This window comes from Nannobrachium achirus, assembly GCF_963921795.1.
Source record: "Nannobrachium achirus genome assembly, chromosome: 19".
NCBI lineage: Eukaryota > Metazoa > Chordata > Actinopteri > Myctophiformes > Myctophidae > Nannobrachium > Nannobrachium achirus.
In genome coordinates, this window is record NC_137826.1 from 28,776,135 (window position 1) to 28,793,515 (window position 17,381).

Consider the following 17,381-nt stretch of genomic DNA (forward strand, 5'->3'; position numbering starts at 1 on the left):
AAAGGGTTCATTTGGTTCCATTTGTACACAGTCAGAGTTACAGACTTGTATGGGTCAATTTAGACCCCCATAAAGGAACCCACAGAGTCCCTGGAATCCACTTTGAGAACCACTGATCTAAGTCATCCACTTAAAAAAAAAGAAAAAAAAAGACTGCTTCTGCTCTTCAGCAGCTGCATGGCCGAATCCCCCGCAAATCCACCATAACCAAAAGCTTTGAATCTCGCTAAGGAAACAAGGATGCAGGTGGCTGCTGGGGTGGACTGGACTTTATTGCAACACATACTTTCCAGACAACCAAAACAACAAGGCAGATCACTCCCCCCCTTCCCCCCTGATCTCAAAGGCTATCTGTCTGGGAGGGAGAAAGCACTCGGAAGCAGCCTAGCTTCTTTTCTTGTTCAAGGGGTTTGCCTTTTGCATGTGGCAGATCTGTGTTTGTGTTTACAGGGGCAACGCACCGCAGTGTTGCCGTTAAAGGCTTTAATCAAAATAGTTTGGAGTCAGGCCTAAGTGACCCCCCCTCTTCAACCATGCTTGTCAGTTTAGGAACAACAGGGGGAGGAAGAAAGGACTGAGAAGTATGGAAAATGCCTACTACATCGTCACCATGACAGGCAGCTCCTAAATGAAATGCGGCTTTAAATTAGGGGTAAAAGAAAAGAAAGGCCAGAAAAAAGGGCCCGCAGAGCAGGCCTGCTGCTCATTTGTCCACCACTTGAGAAAGTAAGAAAAGAAAGGGAGGGGAAAGTAGTGACAGTTGATTTTTTGTTTTATTTTTTAAGTCGTGCTACTTTAGATGTGTGCCATGCCAGCCGGCGTATGGTAGAACACTTCAAAAAAAAAAAGGAAAAAAAAAAAAAAACACACACACACAAGGGGGAGATCTAGGTTGGGGTTGTTCCTGGAACACATACATTTTAGACCCAGCGTGGGTGGAACCTATGGCGCTCTGGCTGCTTTCACATTAGAGGGAAGCAGAAATGGAGAGTAGCAACTGTCTAGTCCTGGCTGGCTGGCTGGCTGGCTGGCTGGCTGCTGGCTGGCTGGCTGGGATAGAACCAGTGACAGCTGGGGTTTGAAAACCTCACATCCAGAGCCAGGGATCACTGCCACAGCTACATAGCAGCGTTGAGCCCCCCCCATCCATTCGCCCCACCTTCCCAACAGTCCTTCTCTCAGAAAGATCATAGCCATGGCCAGTATCCTTACCAACACATTGAACCACTGCCAAGTATTCCCCTCTAAGCCATCTTCTCTCTCAAGTCTGGATCCAAGAGTGGATAAAGCACCAGAGAGAAGGCTTATAGGACAGTTTATCTGCTGGATGGGCCATTTAAAGGGGAAGGGGTCAAAGACGGGCTAATTTCTCATGGAGATCAAATAGAGCTTCAGTTGGGGAAGGAAAAGAAATCCACAACTAGCATGTAACATATCTGTGTGTGTTGTGTGTGTGTGTGTGTGTGTGTGTGTGTGTGTGTGTGTGTGTGTGTGTGTGTGTGTGTGTGTGTGTGTGTGTGTGTGTGTGTGTGTGTGTGTGCATGCGTGCCAGTGTAACCTTACCTTTTCGAGCAGTGGCAGACAGCGGGGTACCCTGCGCTCCAGCTTCACAATGATGATATTATTCCTCCTGCCGTTCATCCTCACTTGTGTTGCACAGAGACAGAGGGTGATACTATAGGAGAGACAGAGACAGACTGTCAGAGACGCTACAACAGTATGACTCCATCACAAGGTGTACCAAAATGCATACAGTACATCATACAAGCAACATATTGATGAGAGGGGATGCTTCTGCATCAACACAATCAATTACACAGATATATTATGTTGGATGATCACCCCCGTCTAAAGCCTTGAGGACTGGGGTGTATCGGGTAAGGGTCGTAGACTTTGGTTGGAACATTTGATCCCCTCTGAAAGGGAGGAAATTACAGTATTTAGGAATTCAAGGGATATGGGATGTTTTTCCAGTCACAGACGGGGTTGCAGGAGTTACCATACACGTCACTCCTATAGAGCAGACAACTCCTTGACTGCCACGACACATCACTAATCTATCATTACTCACATGACATGAACCAGCACACATGTTGATAGCGAAACGGAAAGTTCGCACATTACAGTAGATCAGTCATTATAAATCATCTCCTAATCTCTCTTCTCACCCACACCCCATTGGGGATTACACTGCCCTGCCCTGTTCTGTTCTGTTCCGTTCTATTCTGTCCTGGCCTGGGTTCGGCATCGCCTTGCCCTGCCGCGGTGGGTCCTCTTAATGTGGGTGCGGGATATGGTCATGGGACTCCCCCTCATCTCACCCAGCGGAAATCCCTAAATTAAAAAGACCCAAGGGTGACATCAACAGCTGGCACCCCAGTCAAGGGAGATTGACGTCATACACTGTACATTGCAAAGGGCTGGTGTGTGTCTGTCAGAGAGAGGGAGGGGGGGAGAGAGAGGGAGGGGGAGAGACAGAGAGACAGACAGAGACCGAGAGAGACAGACAGACAGAGAGAGAGACACACACTGAGAGAGAGAAAGGGAAAAACATCCCCAGCAAACCGCCTCACACATGGGTGGGGCTGCAAAAACACAGGGGAAGGCAGTGCATGCTACTATACTATGTGACACAAAATGATTAATATGATAGCATGAATGGCATGCTGGTAACATCATAACAACAACTTCCATGATTAAAGAACTACTAGCTAACCGTAATGTCTATTATGCTGCATATAGACGAGATGTATATATAATTATATATTTATTGTCAGAGACAGGGTATTGTCGGAGGGTGAACGGAACACGCACAGACAGACACACTTATACCTCTTCCTCTTGCCTATTGAAAAAGAGACCATCTTTTACGTATTTTATTATTATAATTACTACTCATCACAGACCACTGATTCTGTCCTCTGTAGTGCTTTGAGATGTCTAGAGACAGGCAGTTCCCCCTGTCAGGGAGCATGAACCCCTGGCCTGGCCTTGCCTACATGTTACACTGCCAGCTCCTTTACCAGTCCACATTTACTAGGCCCAAATTAGAGACTGACAGTAGAACTTGGCCTCAAACAAAGAAAAAGAAAGAAAGACTCCCTCACTGATGTTATGTCCTCGGGTGTATGCCATATCGTTGCATGGCAGTGTCGCTAACCGAAAATAACAGATATTGTTCCTGAAGAAACAATGTGGGCTCGCTAGGAATAGGAAGGGTCCAAAGTGTTATCAAGTTTTAAAAGTTAAATATCTAAAAACTACAAAACATTTCAAAACATCTTGTAACATGTTAAAATTTGAATGGTGTTTCTAGGTATGTACCGTAGGAGTAGATAGGTGCCAAAGTTTTGAAGAGAATATAGCCTATAAATAGTGACTGAGAACAACTACATTTTTTTTACATGTCTTTATTGACTTTCACATTGAGAAATAATTTGTACATATATAGATATCTTTTTTTTCTCCCCCATCCCAAACACACTCATGGCAGTACAAAAATCAACATGATTTAAAAAGAATAACAAATTGCAGAAACATAAAAACAATCAAAATAAATACCAACCAAAATAAATACAGAGAAATAAAAATTAAATTAAATACAATGTACAATATCTACTCTACAGTTCCAACTTCCTACCCTACAACTAATGTTTGACCTATTGTTCCAAAGCTTCTTCAATGTTTCCTTTATGCATGAAATCTAAGAACCTCTCCCAAATCTTATAGAATGCAGCAGGTTTCTTCTTAATTACATATGTTTAGTTTCTCGTATGCTAGACTGGAAGATAAATTCCTCAACAAAATCCAATCGTGGGGGCATTGACATTCTTCCAACATAGTGCGACTGAGCGTCTAGCCTCAAGTAGGCAGAGATCAATCATTATCTTTTCTTTATTTTTTTAGTGCGCAGGTTAGTGGGTAAATACTGAGTATACATAATTTAGGACAGAGAGGAACTATCACTGACGTGATTTGAGATATATACCGCACCACCGATCTCCAGAATGATTTAATTTTCTCACATTCCCACAAGCAAATGGAATAGGGTACCTTTATGATCACTACACTTATAACATGCATCTGGAAAGTTAGGATTGATTTTATTTAATTTCTCTGGGGCTATGTAAGTTCTCATTATCCAATTGTATTGAATTAGTTTTAATCTAGAATTGATAGTCTGTGTTTGTGCCTTGGAACCATATTATACCCCAGTCAATTTCTGAGATGTCCTCCTGTAAATCTTGTGACCACTTCTGTCTTGTAGTTTGCAGCAAGCCACAATAATGACGCGCTGCACTTAGCTTGAAAAGCTAACAATGATGAAGTATGAATCGGCCCGGTTTAGAAAGATTAGCACTTTAGAATCAGCCTTTACTGATCTTTTTTTTGAGTCTCCAACGAAAGATACTTCTCATTGTGACACAGGGATGAGTCTAACTCACTAAAAAGGAGCCCACTGGTTTGTGAGAATAACTGCTGGTTTCAGTTCCCTCTGATTCTCAGAGTACTGCACCGAGGGCAACCAAGTTGTTTTGTCGTGGTGTCTTTGTTTTACATTGCTGACAAGACAAGGACTAAGTATTATCTTCTATTTTTGATATGCCCACAGCACTTACAATCAAATGGCTGTGAACACTGTCCATATGCCACTATTGGTGCCATCTAACAGTTAGGAGCAGGCTGCTGCTGGTTAGACTATAAATGGCAACCAGGACAGACTGAAACGTCTTCATTTGTTTTTTTGTAAGGCCTTGAGAAAAAAAAGAGAGGGGCCTGGGAAACCAAATCACTGAGTCTCTATTTCGCAGGGACAAGAAACCACAGGGCGCACAAACAGTTCCCTCCAGACCGTTAACAATGGTCACTCCTCCATTCCTCTCCTCCTCATCTGTCTAGATCTGCTGCACAACCAGGGGACATGTCCTTCACTGTCTTGTAGCCACGATTAAAGGCATTCCTCGCCACTCAGTCAAAGTCGGTCCCAAAACATATTCCAAGGCTAGAATCTCAAAAACAAATACATGAACAGATGGGGGGAGTACTAGCTGTGGTGAAGAGCCAATTTTTTTACTTTTTTTTTGTTTTCCCAGCATTCGCTTAGGCCTATAGATTGTCTTTTTTCATCTGCCAATAATCAGCTAGAGAGTATTCTCGTTCATCTGCTGCCAGGAAGAAGCGGGCGCAGGCAGTAATGTCACTGTGTGTTAGAGAGGGGAAAATAAAAAAATAGCTAGCACCTCTCATCAGGCTCTACCCTTCAATTACCAGCCACTCGACTCTGTGCTTTTAAGAGAACGTATGGACTCGGTTGATGAAACACTGCACATAAAATATCACAATCTAGCTGATGGGTTTAGTGGGGGATGAAAGAAATATATCTACAGTGTATGCGGTTATGCTATCATATAAATTAACGATGAGGGGTGAGGAGGGCAAACCTTTCCAACACAGTTCTGCTCTGAGGCCTGAAACACCTGCCAAGGACAGTGTATACATCAAGGAGGAATCCAATAAACCCTGCCCCCAGAGCATGCAAGCTTGGCACACATGCTCACACACATACACATAATACAGACATGCATCTGCCGCTGGTGAATAAATCTTCTTTTCAAGCTACCTGTTCTGCGTCTCATTTGTTTCTGTGTGGTAAGTAACCCATCTAGTTCAAACAGAACAGCAACAGCCCATTACATAGTGTATGATAACTAGGTTTTTTTTAACCTTTGAATTAGAAGCTCTGAGTCTGAGGCTGGGTCTCACGATAGTGTCTGTCGTCGTCTCAATACTTTTACCTGTGGTGCTGTGCCTCGGCCTCCCTATAATCTAGTGTTATAAAGCGCTATATTTTCCCCATCGTTAAGTGCTGTCTCTGAAGTTCTCATGGCTGAATTGGACTCCCTCCATCTTACAACTGCACATAGATTGTGTACTTAAGCAACATACAAATGCTCAAAAGAACATATAATGGAAATTCTATGATAAAATGTCTAAAATCCTCATATACCCTACAACCCAAGTTGTGCATTTGTGTGCTCACTTGGCTACCCGTCGAGGGCGTCAGTCCAGTCCACACTACAACACCACACCAGTCGTCTCTGTGAATACCTGTGGTTCTAATAAATATGATCACATATCCCAAATAAATTAATTCTACGTCTTACTGCTCCGTTTCCATTTCTTTCTTCTTTTCACGTACTAATTCCTTGCGTTCCATCATTGCCTTTTCTCTTTCCTGCACTTGCTGTCTGAAATCTCGCAAACAAAATACACCAAGCCTTTTCTGCTTCTTTCTCTTCTGCCACTTCACCTTTCTTTTCTAGTCACTTTCTCAACTCATTCTTGTATGAGTCAGCTTATAAACAGCATCTAAACCAATATCCAAACTCTTTTCATCATATAGGAAGAAACTGTGTAGAAACCTTTGTGTCATGACCCTCATGTCAGGGCTGTGCTCGTCTGGGGTCATTTCAGCAATCTAAGTTGATCCAAATATCTTAGTAGTGGTTTGAGTTCTTATACAGGTGCTCTTGTATTTAGGTTTGCTCTCTTTTGTATCCCAGGTGTCCCCAGAAAGAGTAGATTTTGTATTACCCATAATGGGTCTTAAATTTATACCGGTCCGTTCAATCTATAAGTTACACCATGACCCTGCATAATGAACCTTATTTTCTGTTTGATTCACACATACATGTATATATCACCAAGGAATGAAAACTGAAAGCTGTTGCTTTACGCTGTAATATGTCTCAGAATGCATTCACTGAATAAACCAACTTATTGAACTCCATATTCTCTTCTCATATTTGGCCTTGCGTCACGGTAAAAAAACCTTGTTATCAACATACTGTACTAGCAGAGCTCAATGCTTGCAGGGAAAGTAACTCAACACGGCGCAAGTGTGCCCTAACTTCAGGGTTAGTTCAGGGGGGCTGATGATGGCCGAGGTGCAGATTCTCTTCTAAAATGTCATATCCCTTCCTCATCATCCAGTGCTAGCTTACACACACAGTCACACAGTCACACAGTCACACACACACACACACACACACACACACACACACACACACACACACACACACACACACACACACACACACACACACACACACACACACACACACACACACACACACACACACACACACACACACACACACAGGTCCGTCTGTCATTGCCGCAGATGACATATAGATAATCACACCACACTACTCATTGAAACAAACTTGCGTCACAAACCATCTCTGTGAAAGGCCCAGATGCTCCCAGAATGAGAGGTTAGTTTGCTCACTTGCCGGGGGAGAGGAGAGGGGGTTTCTCTACAAAAGCATCTGGAAAACCGGGCTCTGTGGTGCTCGCCTCTCTATCCCTGGCAAGATGCAAACCAACAGGAGGCAGCTTTGGGTCCTGTCAAAACAAGAGGCGTGTCAGCTTTCCTGCCGCTTTATTGACAATGTCAGTCCCGTATCCAGTAACGGTTACCGCAGAGAATGACTGGGGCGAAATGTGATCCCATAATGAGGCCCAAATAATTACCGCCAGCCCCAAATTTGCCAGGGTGCTTTCTTTAAGTGGGAGTGTCCCCCCCCCCCCACCCCCAAAACTTCAGGCCAGTCAGACTGTCTCTCCCTCTGTTCTATAAAAAGAATTAGAAGAAGAAGTTAGAAGCTCAAGCGGGAACAGAACGATGGGGTTGGGGAGGGGAGGGGAGGGGAGGGGAGGGGGTGATTGGGGTCCTGAAGAGACATTGGACGCTACAGCTCGTCCAGAGAATCTGCTCATCTCGTAGACTGCGAGGTGGAGTGAAGAGCTGTTGTTATGTTTCCTTCTGATACGTGTCTCCGGTTTCCAATGTGAAACCTGAACCTGTACATCTGCATCGGATGCACGCACTGTAGTTACAGTACGTGAATGTGACTACTGTATGATGATAGTGGCATCTCGGGGTGTGGCCGGGATTTCAACAAAGGCGGGTGCAATTGCAGAGGTAGTCCAGCGCAATCCAAACGTGAGCCTTTGTTCTTGTGATTGAATGGACAGTCAGAGGGACATGTATACATACTCACGCGTGACAGATAAAACAGCGCTCCAACTCATCTTAAAGCATAATGGGAATAGACAGCGTTTCTAAAATGATAATTATTCCTAAACTCTGGTGTTGTTCTTTCGAAAAGTACAACTTGATCTGACCACACTGTCTACCCGTTTCCCATGTGGGTCAGTGACATGAGTATCACCATGAAACAGCTTGGAGACCATGACCAGTGTCCATCCCACACTAGTCAGTCTCTCTCGCTCACACACACACACACACACACACACACACACACACACACACACACACACACACACACACACACACACACACACACACACACACACACACACACACACACACACACACACACACACACACACACACACACACACACACACACACACACACACACACACACAACAGAGCCTGAGGCTTGTGCTCGGCTATACATTTCAAAGCTCGCTGTTAAACATAAACACAGTGCTTCCCTGTCATAACAAGTTGCTGGCGTGATAACCCAGGAGTTTGTTAGTGCTGCAGTGATCCCTCCAGAGACACAGGGGCCACATCCACACACACGTCCTCCAGGCTTCCTCCAGCCCTGCTCTCACACTCTCTCAGGTTCCACAACATCAGTCATGAAATCAACCCTCACTTTTCAATGTGTCAATCAACTTCAGATCCACTATCTGCTTTAGAGAGTAGTGTTGGCAATGCTGTATAATGTGCATTCATATTATGCTGATATGAAACTAGATATCAGAGAGAGTGAGAGAGAGAGAGAGAGAGAGAGAGAGAGAGAGAGATATTTCTTATATAAACTAAATCATATTAAATCATATTACAAAGAGAAATGGAAAATGTCCTGGTGGCATAGAGGTAAAATGCGGGTTAGACAGCCTGGCAGCGCCAGCGGTGCCCCTGGCCTGGCCTGGCAGAGTTAGTGAGTGTGAAACAGGTGAGGCATCATAATGCAGGATGATCACGATCTTTGGAATCGACAACCAAATTGGGTACTGAATAAAACAGTGAAAAATGCAGTGGTGGAAAAGGCAATCGCAAGTAAACGCATCGATACTGCAATGTAGAAATAATTCAAGTCTAGAATTCAAAATGTACTTGAGTAAAAGTACAAAGTGTTTGCATCAAAATGAACTTAAAGTACGAAAAGTAAAAGTACAAAATGTTTGAAAATAGCAGATCTACAAGCTCACAACGAGTTGTGATGCGACACGTTAGTTTATCTTGGCCCCATTAGACAGTATAGTGCAGTACATACAGCAATCAGTAAACACTGGTCCGAAAAGGTATAGGCAGAGGCCGGAGCTTATAATGCCTAGCCCATTTAAATACAGGCACGAGTGCCTTCTTCAGAGCAGGTTAAAAAGTTTTAACCTGCTCTGAAGAAGGCCCTCGTGCCGAAACGCGTCAGCGTTCAGAATAAAATGGAACTCAACATCTGAGCCCGTCTTGTACTCTCATTCTGGTGTGCTGCTTTTTCCACTTTAGTGGATCCATTATTTCAGTTGTACCTAGAGCCGAGCACCCACTGCCCAAATCAGTGGCAGCAATCAGAGGAAGCGCACCTGTTCTCATCTCCTTATCAAATATAATATATTTGATTTGACAAAACTGAAAAATAATTTGATAAATACATTTGTTAATCCAAGAAGAGAGGAACAAAACAAAGTGTCAAACTTCAGCGCTGTGTCATGCGGCAATATGGAAGTATTGCCACAAAACTACACCAAACTACACTACTTTTGGTAGATATTTATAAATAATAAATAATCATAATAGTATATAAACATATATACATATAGTATCTACTTAGTTACTTTACACCACTGGGCAAATGTAATACATAGAAAAGGAAAATGGGTTCATCAGCAGTCGTCTTCTCGCCAGGACAAAGTGGGTCCTCACCATCCACATCCACATGAAAAGGTGCTGCCATGATGTCCCCAGTCTCATAACTTTGCTGGGTGGAGAGGCTCTTGGTCCAATATCTGTACCATGACCTGGGTTTTTGTGCAAGAGGACAGGGGTTTTATTCAAAAACTGACCTCAGACCAAGAAGTGCGGACAGCATGGCTGCCTCAGATAGCATCTTTGGGGTAACATTTCACCTTATCAGGACCTGCATTGTTGCTGAGAGACAGAAGCCTGCTACCATGCAGGGGCAGCTGACCATTAATTCGGTTCAAACCAGCCTACTGTACTCAGTCAGGGCTTCCAAAAGCAATTGCTGTGGGGAAAAAAAAATGCCATCCTCTCTAAAAACAGCAAGGGAGATGATACCAAATACGGTTTCAATGTGCCTCTGTTTTAATGAGAGGCAGGTGTCTGTTTTTACACACACACATAAATTGTGGTAGGCTGTCGAGCGTGTTGTTTAATAGTCCCCCTTTCTCATTTGCCCCCCACAAACCCACCCACCACACTTTCCCTTTTGTAGCAATATGCTGTGTTTTTTAAAGAGAGTTGAAAGTTCAACGTGGTATATGAGAGGAACCATTCCACCCGTACCCTGCTCCTTCCAGCTTTCCAAATGGTCTTCCAGTCAAGCCCATAAAGCGTAGAACTCTAAACCCAGCTCATAGGCTGAAAATGAGCACCAGTGCACAGCCAGTGTGTTCAGTCCGTGTAATTTTTCTTCTTTAAAAAGCCATGTGCAAGGAAGCGGATAGCCTGGGCTTAGCACCTAGTGTGAATGACTACATTCACACACAAACGCACATACATGCAGGACAAAGAACTTTAGACACCTTCATGGATTAAAACCTTACATGGAGAACTACAACAACACTGCTCACTGAATAGAATAGCTGCTTGTAGAAACGTCATAGCCTACAGTACGACTGGAGACGTATGCTATTTCAGATAGTGGGATCAAGAGAGTTTACAGTTCGCCTTTCCACAAAGCGACGTCACGTCTGGCCTGGCATTGCATTGCACCTATAGAAGCATATCTTCTAAGGTTAGCCTCCTTTGATGCAGGCTAATTTCACATCTAGTCTGATACTATATTAAGAGTTTATTAACCGATGACATAGACTTGGCTGCTGTGGCAGATTCAGCACAAAAGACGGCTCCCAAAATAGATATTAAATATTTAAAAAAAAAGAAAAACAATAAACCACAGCTTTCCCATGGATTTATTAGTAAACACATTTCTAGAGATGTTCTGTAGTAATTTAGCTGGCCGGGTTCACTGATTTATCTGGTACTGTGGGAGTCAACTCTCCTGCCAAGATGATTCACCTATGTGCTACTGAACACAACTGTGGCCAACGGAGGTTTAGATTAACTGAACAGGTTGACGCAAGACCTGCATCACTGGAGAGAAAACTAGAACAAGTTAGATATAGCATTAAAACAAATTCCTCCAAGGCACCGTCATCGGGTCACAAAGAGGAGACAGAGATGACTCAACCAGCTAATTTATGTTTTTCTTTTGGGTTGATTCTCTGCAAGCTTGTCCTGAATGTATGTGCAGTGCACTTTACCTATCATTAGACAGCACTCTGTCATTGGATACTTCTAACCAGTTCGTAATGAGACAAGTTTAAGAGAATTTAATTCAAGGGAGGTTGAACTTGTGGGGGAGAATAAATTAAAATGGGCAGTGTCAATGACTATATATCTCCACAGATTACAGTAGATGTCTCACTCGGGCCTGCAAACATTTCTCCACTCAGCCCATAATCACCTGCGGCCAACGGAGGAGAAAGGCAATCATGAAAGGGCAACTAAACACAAGGGCTAAATTAGGGGCTTTTCCATCTGTCATGTTATTTTTATTCTTTTTGTATGTTTATGTGTGCACTTAGCAACACAGCAGAAAACACAAACACATCAGCATAGGTCCTCTTTGATGTGGCTGCTCCCGTTTGCAACACATCTTGTAATTGGCAGCATAATCGCTTGTTTTCTTTTCTTTCACTGCCATATTTCACCTTTGCATTTAGGCAGGCGTTGAAGCAGTGTGATTTATGCAGAGAGAATGCACAGTCAGGCCACACTGGCACAGATGCCTAGATTCCTAGTAAGCTAACCCACATCTGTGACACTCAGATATCATGCCGAACTAATCAAATGATGGACGGAATAAAGGAAACAGCAGGAGTATAGGAGGAATAGTTAGGTGCACGGTAAAATCTGCAGTGTTAATTCAGAGAGTAACTCTGAGAGAGTACAAATGGAACCATTCTTATGCTCTCAGAGCTAAATTAACACTGAGGATTTTACTGTGTCGGAGTTCCTGAGTTCCTGTGGTGCCCTGGTTCATGTGATCCATCTCCCTCCTCCTCCTCCTTCTCCCCACAGGTGCCCCGCTATGGGGGTCTACATGTTCTGCATGCCCATCTGCCGCTGTGTTGCTCCACTGTACGCTCCCCATCTCGCTGCACTGTTGATAGAGTATGTGTGTACAGAAGTGCGTGGATGTACAGGCTTGGGTTGGGGTGGGCTTGGGCTGGGCGTGCGCGCATGTGTGTTTGTGTGCGTGTGTGTGAGTTGGGGGGGGGGGGGGGGGGGGTTTGGGTTAAACATCACTAAAGCCTTGGGCACACAGCCAGGAGCATGGAGCTCCTCCTGGAATGCCATGGAAAAATGAGACACAGGAATGCAGACTCCACTGAGCAGTGTAAACAGGCTGGGTCAGGAGAATGCTGCCACGCCGCTTTGAAGTCAGCCTCCCCCCTCCACCACCGCCACCACCGCTCTCTTATTGCTACAGTGTGTGATTAGTCAAGATAGTACAACTTTTTTTTTTCTTTAAAAAGGTGATGGATGACAACACATATTACATGTTTTAACTGCGATAGAACCAATACCACGATGCTTGCTTTTAGACAATCCTGAGTGTGTCGGCATGTCGAAAGCAAAGCAAAGGTCCCAATGCATTTTTTTTTACCCCAGATCAGTGTACACCATGCCAGAATACACAATCCTATTTATTACCCCCACAAACATGTATGTGCGGCGCACGCACACACACAATTTAAGATGTGAACATGCATGCGCTATGTGCACATATCTACACACACACACGCACGCACGCACACACACACACACACACACACACACACACACACACACACACACACACACACACACACACACACACACACACACACACACACACACACACACACACACACACACACACACACACACACACACACACACACACACACACACACACACACAGAAGCTCACACCTGTTCCCTCTTCTGCACACACCATGCATCAAGGCTTCCGGCCTGCTGACGATAGTGGATTTATGAGGCAAGTCCATCTAACTCCCCACCCACTGTACCCCAGCCCCCCTCGTCTTGTTTCAATATGGGCCTTTCAACATCTTTGTTGAGCACAGGGGCAGTGATATCAGGGTAAGAATGTCTCCAGTGTAGACAGTAGACATGCAGGCACCGGAGCCTCAGTCCCACTGTCTGAGCCAAAGCCAGCTGAGGAATCCACTGGAGTGGGCAGGTAAACACTGCTCCCCTTTAGAACATCACTCCCTTACTAACATGATCAGTACAAAACCCTCGGTGTCAACTTAACCCACATGGTTCATTTTTCCACTCTCATCGAGTTAAATCATCACTGAGGATTTTTTTACTCTGCACGCGCGTGCGTCTGTGTGCGTATGCATGCCTATACGTGCATGTAAGCAAATGTCAAGGATAGTCTCAAGTCACAACTATTCCGCAAGCATCGTTGGTTTAATTGAAGGCAGGATTAAGTTCTCCCAGAGCTTCTAAATGGATGAAAAACGGTGATTATCTCCAATGATGGAAAGAATTAAACACTTCAGATAGAGGGCTGGGCAGTGCAGTATCATCTGCCTGCTCTGACATCCCCACACGCTCGCAGTACCTAACACGACAGGCACACCATATCTACACACATAAAAGTCTCTACAAGTGTATACACACATAAATCACTCCTTCGAAATACTAACACTATCCACACTGTACACACAAGCCGCTCACACACACGCACGCGCACACACACACACACACACACACACACACACACACACACACACACACACACACACACACACACACACACACACACACACACACACACACACACACACACACACACACACACACACACACACACACACACACACACACACACACACACACACACATATTAAAGCTGAGCCGCGGCTGCTGGCTGCAACTGCATGGCGTCCATTTTCACAGAGCCATGTCACTTCAGCAGGAAGAGTCTTGAGTGTCTTTGAGCGTTAGCAGACAGTCCCAACAAGATGAATGAAACACACTACATACTGTATGCTGCACATGTGGCGGGCCTACTCGTCTACGAGTGTACTGTACGAAGGGCCGGCCAAATTGTCTACCTAGAAGTTTACTGTATGTATGGCTGGACGACTTGTCTATCCAGGCGCCACTGGAAAAGCAGATTATGTGGATACTAGTGCAGTGCATCAAACAAACAGCACCCAAAATATCCTCCAGAGGCAAAAATAAAGAACAAAGTAATCTTGCGCAAATGACATTTATTTAGTCATCGTTCCTCATTAAAATATATTTGGCACATAATTACAGAAGAGAAAAAGCACGTGGAGCCATTCTTTAGGCCGACCCGCTCTGCCTCAGACAACAAAACACAAGGCGCCGTTCTACCACAAGGGCAACATTATGGTACTTCCTACTTTAAAGTGCTTTCAGCAGCCTTCCGCTCTCCTTCTGTATTCCAAGGGATGAAAGGTAGAGGAACCCCGGAACAGAGCCGGGGCCTGTCATCACTTGTACTCCGTCATATCATGGTGAACGTTTTTAATTGGTACTTGTGCTGCCGGGCTCGGCAGGTCTGCCAGGGTATTCTGGTGTCCACTGAGATAAATCTCTTCAGCAGGGACAGTCTGTCTGTGATTTACGTGGCTGGCTGATACCACAAGTAGGCACCACTCAACTAGTCTCCTGTAGCCAGGGAGACCTTGGTTAGGAGGCTGTAAAGGTACTGTAGCCCCCCCAGCAGTAGTCTAGCCCAGTGGTTCCCAAAGCTTTTGGCCCGTGACCCAAAAGAGAAAATAGACATTTGCCCGGGACAAAAAAATGAAAATAGCAGATCTACAATCTCACAACGCGCCGCTTCGCGCCACGTTGTGAGCTTGTAGATCGGCTATTTTCATCAAAAAAAATAATTGAATTTCTTTTTAAAAATTTCGTTTTTGGGGGGGATATTTATTGAAAGAGTTTTGAATTTAAAATAATAATAATAATTTAAAATAAAAAGACCCATAAAGATAAATGGGTCCCGACCCAGTATTTGGGAAACAGTAGTCTAGCCACTTCAGGCACCCTTTCAATTCTCCCCCGACAAACTCTGTGGTTTCAGACCTTGGGGCAAAATGGCACTTTTTGTTGTTGTTGTTGCAGGAAGTACCGTTGAGGAAGGCCTCCTAATCACAGAGAAAACTGTGTGTGTGTGTGTGTGTGTGTGTGTGTATATGTGTGTGTGTGTGTGTGTGTGTGTGTGTGTGTGTGTGTGTGTGTGTGTGTGTGTGTGTGTGTGTGTGTGTGTGTGTGTGTGTGTGTGTGTGTGTGTGTGTGTGTGTGTGTGTGTGTGTGTGTGTATGTGTGTGTGTGTGTGTGTGTGTGTGTGCGTGCGTGTGCGCGTGCGCGTGTGCGTGTCTCGTGAGCATCACTGGCACAGTGCTTTGCTGTAAACAGAGATTCTGAATGCTCATCATAGGAAGGAAGAAAACATAATAAAAGAAGGCATGCTACAGTATGTCACTGACAGAGATTGGGCCTCTCTTGCTTTGCCGCTGTCTTTTGGCCTCTGGCAGATGACTAAACCAGTCTGGGGAGACGTCCAGGGAGCTCCTTAAGTAATTTCCTGCTGGGATATTTATTTCAATCTCTGCTCTTCAAGGGGTCACTCTCCTCTACCCTCGTCTTTTCTTCTGAGTCCCACCAAAACATTCCTCTTCTGTCCCTGCCTAGTCTTTAGGGCCAGATTTATCACTGGCACTCCCATGTTTTCTAATACTGCAGCTAGCTCCGCTGACTCTGGTCCAGCCCCATCACTCACAGACGCAAAGAGAGTTGGCATGCTCTCAGTGGCACATAATTTGTCTGCCCTCCTGCTGGTTGGCCTGCTAGTACGTAAACACTACGTCTCCAATATACTGTAGCTGGATTCACATCAAATCATTACTCGTATTGTGTGAATGATCAGTCTTCACAAAACGATGAAGCTGCAGAAAGGCACAGTAAACCATGTTTTTTTCCCCCACTTTCCTTCAATGACCATTTCTTTTATTTATTATTACGAGATTACAGTAGGCCGTCATTCCGTTACTGAATTATTAGTGAATGTAACGATTGGTTTATGGATCATTCTCATAATAGAAAACTAAACATTATGCATAATGATGCGCAATATCATAACTGGAGTGTCCACAATGCAGGGGAGTCAATGCTTGTCAATACTCAAGTCTTAAGTTTTGTTGTTTCCGTCTTGCGATATGGACCCAGAGAATGTCTCAACCAATAACCAATAACTTAAAGAGTTTTCTTTCATTTTTAACATGTCTAGTATCTCTGTCAGTCAGATGTTAGTGAATGAAATTCCTTTACAACTGAAACCGCCATAGTAGGTATATCAGTGCTCGCACCGCAGGGCAGGTCCAAGGGTCTATGACACAAACAGGACCCCACTGGTCGAGACGAGGCCTATTCAGACACTGCTCAACTCATCTTCACAATGAAGACCTGGCCGGCTTTGCAACTCGATCTGCTCCCCGCCCCCTTCCACAGTCACTCAGCAGGCTCACATTAGACCCTTACACATCCTCTACTGGGGCCCTTTCCTCTGGCCCTCAAGGCAGCAGGGCAACAAGCCTGAGTCTCTGTGACTGTGTGTGTTTGTGTGTGTGTGTGTGTGTGTGTGTGTGTGTGTGTGTGTGTGTGTGTGTGTGTGTGTGTGTGTGTGTGTGTGTGTGTGTGTGTGTGTGTGTGTGTGTGTGTGTGTGTGTGCGACTGTGCGTGCGTGCGTGCGACTGTGCGTGCGTGCGTGCGACTGTGCGTGCGTGCGTGCGTGCGTGCGTGCGTGCGCATACGTGTGCGTTAGGGTGCAAAATCACGTGAGCACACCACCAGTGAATAGAGTTTGTAAGGTGTTATGAGAGAGTGAGGGAGAAGGGGAGTAGTTGGGGTGTGCGGAGACAAAAGGGAGTGACCTCATATGACATGAAAGGAGACTTGAGTCTCCTGTCGAGACAACTGGAGTGTCCACAATGCAGGGGAGTCCCACACCGTTGCCTATTAACTGTCACCCGACTCAACCTCCC

At 44.8% G+C, this 17,381-nt stretch overlaps 1 protein-coding gene across 1 annotated transcript in view; it reads right to left on the bottom strand.

Annotated features, from left to right (window-relative positions):
- rnf43 (ring finger protein 43) overlaps positions 1-17,381 on the bottom strand; it is a 102,153-nt gene that overhangs the window by 38,454 nt on the left and 46,318 nt on the right. Inside the window, 2 exon segments of the mRNA XM_080748590.1 lie at positions 1,564-1,627; positions 1,629-1,675. Of these exon segments, the coding sequence (XP_080604716.1) occupies positions 1,564-1,627; positions 1,629-1,675 (111 nt within the window).